This window comes from Ovis aries, chromosome 11 (assembly GCF_016772045.2).
Source record: "Ovis aries strain OAR_USU_Benz2616 breed Rambouillet chromosome 11, ARS-UI_Ramb_v3.0, whole genome shotgun sequence".
NCBI lineage: Eukaryota > Metazoa > Chordata > Mammalia > Artiodactyla > Bovidae > Ovis > Ovis aries.
Window position 1 is genome coordinate 39,840,335 of NC_056064.1, and position 3,978 is coordinate 39,844,312.

A 3,978-nucleotide genomic window follows, 5' to 3' on the forward strand; every position below is an offset into this window, starting at 1 on the left:
CACCAGCCTATGTCTAGGGGTGGCTTGGAGCTGTCCCTTTACTGCTCACCTCCTAACTTACATTCAGTTCATCTTTCCTGGAGGGACTGGCTAGGAATCTTGGGAAAACTTGAATTAGGAGCCTACTTCCAGTTTTCTGGCTCTTGGGTTGCGGGGAAACTGGGAATTGGGATTCTGATCTGAGAGCTCTTTGAAAAGATCATTCTTAGGAAAAAAAAGAACTCCTAAGGCCACCCACCCACCAGAATGGGGTAATTTCCTCTCTGTAGGTAGGGGGAGTCAGGGAAGGACAGAGGAAACAAGATGCACTGTTGACTCATTTTTCTTGCCTTGGCAAGGAAATCACTGAATTAAGAGTAGCTAGGGACAGGGAATCGTGCAGTCCATGGGGTCGCAAAGAGTCAGACATGACTTAGTGACTAAACAAATCCAGAAAAAAACCACCCACCCAGCCAGCACAGTCATGTTGGTGGCATAAAGGTTGGGCTGGCCTCTGTCCCCCTTTCCTCCCTCCCCACAGTCCCAAACTGGACATAAGACACACACTAGTGGGCACAGGAGTTTGCAGTGCCACTTTATTGCCAATAGCTGACATTGCCTGGGGCCAGTGGAAAATAAATTAGAACTATGGTAACATCTGACAGGTATGGCTAAGCTGGAGAGGGGAGCAGGTTTTTGTGGGCACTGATCTTAGGGAAGGGGTGTAAGGTGGCTGTGGAAATGTCCATGGAGAGCATCTCTTCCACCCCTAAGACCACAGAACCATCTCCTCCCTCCTGGTGCCCACCAAAGGGGCAAAGTGGAGGCCAGGGTCTCTTAGCTGCCAGGAGCTCAGTGAGGTGAGACAGGCAGTGGGGAGCCCTCAGCAGGATCAAAGTGGGGCAACCAAGGCTTGGATCCCAGAAGAGAGCAGGAACCGAGAATCACATCCAGTCACAGGATAACACAAGGAGGGCGGCTGTTGGTGATCTTTTCGAGGGGTTCTCCGTTACTGGCTCTTCGGATAGCCTCAATGAGCTAGAGGGCAGAGATGTGGAATGGGATGATGTGTCCCTTGGAGGGGCAAGCTGAACTAGGGTTATTCCCGGTATTGCAAGTACTCACATCTTTCTCATAAGGAAAGCCCCCATTCTCCAGCTTGGAGAACACCAGCTGTCCATTGATTTCAATCTCAAAGGCCCCTAGTATTAAATGAATGAACTGTATGAATGAACTGTATGCTGAGCACAGGCAAAAGGCGGGAAGTTCTACAAAAGGGGGTCTTCCACACTCCTTAGACTTCATACAAGCTCCCTCAGCTACATTAGAGATTCTTCAAGCCATTTCCTAGCCTAGGGTCAAGCCAATGAAACTGAAGGGAGGCATCACCCGTGTGCCCTTCCTTTGAACACCTGGTAACTCAATGGAAGTTTCCCTTCCCTCCAACACTTCGGTCTCACCCGTTTCTCCCAGTAGGCTTCAAATGTGACTCCCCTCACCTATGGAAGGGGACTCAAGCGGGCTGGACATTTTACTACTTGCCAGGTACTGGGGACACTATAAAGCAGCCAATGCCAGAGCTAGAAAGTGATGGAGCTGGGATTTAGAACACTGACTCAGCAGGTGTTCCGCAGCCTCACCTGTGCCCCCCAGGCGCGACTCGATCTCGATGCCTGGATACTGCTCCTTCACGGCACTCGCCAGCTCCAGGTAGGTCGCTTCGAAGCCGCAGGGTTCGCTAGGGAGAAGATACCGGAGGTCCGGTTGGGTTTCGGAAAAGGTACCTCCGGTGGACCCACCCTCGTCCGGCCCGGATCCCCGTCACTGGCAGGGGCCGCTCACCAGTACTCAACCACAATGCGGACCCCATGGCCCGGTTCGGTCTCCCCGGGAGGGGGCGCTACGGCCGTCGTCCCCGTATCCCCGCTCATTGCTGCCAGCTCCCTACAGCCGCTGCTTCCGGGTGTGACGCGACGCCGCGGGCACGTGATGGGGCGGGGCCGCGCGTGACGTCGGGTCGCCCCTGCAGGCGGCTGCTACTGCGTTCTGACCGTGTTACCTACCAGCTAGAGAGCTTGGGCTGGGCCGATCGGCCTAGACCACCTTTCCGGGCCCGAGTTCTCGGAGCGCCGGTCTTGCCCCACATCTAGTGTCCGCTGGACTTCACGGTCTTATTTAATCTAATGACATATCTTAGACTGCAGAGGGCCCGGGGTTGACGGATGATATAGAATAGTTGCCGTTTCTCCTGTCTTGCTGATGGCATTCTAAAGCATTCCACAGTTACACACTCAGGTACTTCTTACTCTTAAACGCTAAACTGCAGGCACAGCCTGGGTAGTTTCCGTGTGTCTCATGCCTTCAGAAACCTTTAGGCTTTAAGGCTTCTATTCCGCAGGCTTTGTGCGGCCGTCCCGTGCACCCAGTTCCTCCACCTCCCCATCTCATCCTACCCCGCCACCGAGCTGGCTTTTTTATTCCCGTTTTGCAGCTCTAGAAACGGAGACTGTCTCCTTGCCTCTTCTTTCCCTGGGCCCCCACCAAAGGATCCTCTCAGGTCACCCACTCTAGCATCCCTTTAAAACATTCATTTCTAAACGATTCAGTGACTTACGGAGTTGTGAAGCCATCTCCACACATTTCCACCGACATAAAAAGAAGTCCCACCTGCGTATTTTCAATCTTTCCAGCTACCTGCTCCAGCCCTAAGCAACCACGGATCTGCTTTCTATCAATTTGCCTTTCCTGGATGTTTCATATAAATGAAATACTATGTAGTCTTTTGCTTCTGACTTCTTGCACTCCTTTTAAAGTTTTTGAGGTTCATCCATGTTATAGCATGTACTAGTGGTTGCCTGGAAAATCCCATGGACGGAGGAGCCTGGGTAGGCTGCAGTCCATGGGGTCACTAAGAGTCGGACGCGACTGAGAGTCTTCACTTTCACTTTTCACTGTCATGCATTGGAGAAGGAAATGGCAACCGACTCCAGTGTTCTTGCCTGGAGAATCCCAGGGACGGGGGAGCCTGGTGGGCTGCCGTCTATGGGGCTGCATAGAGTCGGACACGACTGAAGAGACTTAGCAGCAGCAGTGGTTCCTTTTTGTTGCGGAGAAATATCCCAGTGTATGGATGAAATGTTTTGTTTATTCAATACCAGTTGATGGATATTTGAGTTTCCAGTTTTGGGGTATTTTGAATAATGCTGCCATGAATGTTTGTGTGTCTTTGTATGTACATGTGTTCTTACTTCTTGTGGGTAGGTTCCTACCAGTAGAATTGCTAGGTCGTGTGGAAAGTTTATGTTTAACTTAAGAAATGGCCAAAATGTTTTTCAAAGTGGCTGTACCATTTTACATTCCTACTAGCAATATATGATGATTTGTTTCCCTATATCCTTGTCAACACTTGCTGTCTGTCTCTTTCATTATAGCCATCCTGATGGGAGTGAGGAGGTTTTAATTTGCATTTCTCTAATGGTCTTGAGCACCTTTTCACGTGCTTATGAGCCATTCATATGTCTTAATTTGGAAAAACGTCTATTCAAATCTTTTGCCCACTTCTAATTGGGTTGTTTGTCTCTTTAGTGTTGATTTGTAGGAGTTCCTTATATACAGTTGACCCTTGTACAACACAGGTTTGAACTGCGTGGGTCTACTTACATGTGGATTTTTTTCGGTAAATACATAGTAAGTACCACACAATACAAGTTTGTGTCAATCTGAAGGTGAAAACCAGATGGGGGGCTGACTGTAAAGTTATATTCAGATTTTCAACTGCTCTGGGTCATTGGTACCTCTAAGCCCTGCGTTGTTCAATGAGCAACTGTATTCTGGATACAAAGTTCCTAATTAAATGTATGACTTGTAATTATTTTCCTCCAGTCTTCCACAAGTATTTTTTTAAATTTAATTTTCGAAGTGCAAAATTTTAAAATTTTGGCCAAGTATAGTTTATCAACTTTTTATTTTGTCATTTGTGCTCTTGCTGTCTCATTTGCA

General features: G+C 48.9%; 1 protein-coding gene across 1 annotated transcript; it reads right to left on the minus strand.

Moving 5' to 3' along the window:
* Positions 1–557: 557 nt before the first annotated feature.
* MIEN1 (migration and invasion enhancer 1) lies at positions 558–1,946 on the minus strand. Its single transcript, XM_004012847.5, has 4 exons — positions 1,822–1,946; positions 1,620–1,717; positions 1,105–1,181; positions 558–1,017 (listed from the first exon to the last, which is right to left on the minus strand). The coding sequence occupies exons 1-4, from the start codon at positions 1,908–1,910 to the stop codon at positions 934–936; spliced, it is 348 nt and encodes a 115-aa protein (XP_004012896.1). The 5' UTR covers positions 1,911–1,946; the 3' UTR covers positions 558–933.
* Between the last annotated feature and the right edge of the window lie 2,032 nt (positions 1,947–3,978).

Coding starts and splice junctions, on each gene's coding strand:
- MIEN1 (XM_004012847.5), bottom strand. CDS start 1,910: ATGAGCGGGGATACGGGGACGACGGCCGTAGCGCCCCCTCCCGGGGAG. Junction 1,718..1,821: donor CGCATTGTGGTTGAGTACTG/GTGAGCGGCCCC, acceptor TCTTCTCCCTAG/CGAACCCTGCGGCTTCGAAG. Junction 1,018..1,104: donor GCTTTCCTTATGAGAAAGAT/GTGAGTACTTGC, acceptor TCTGCCCTCTAG/CTCATTGAGGCTATCCGAAG.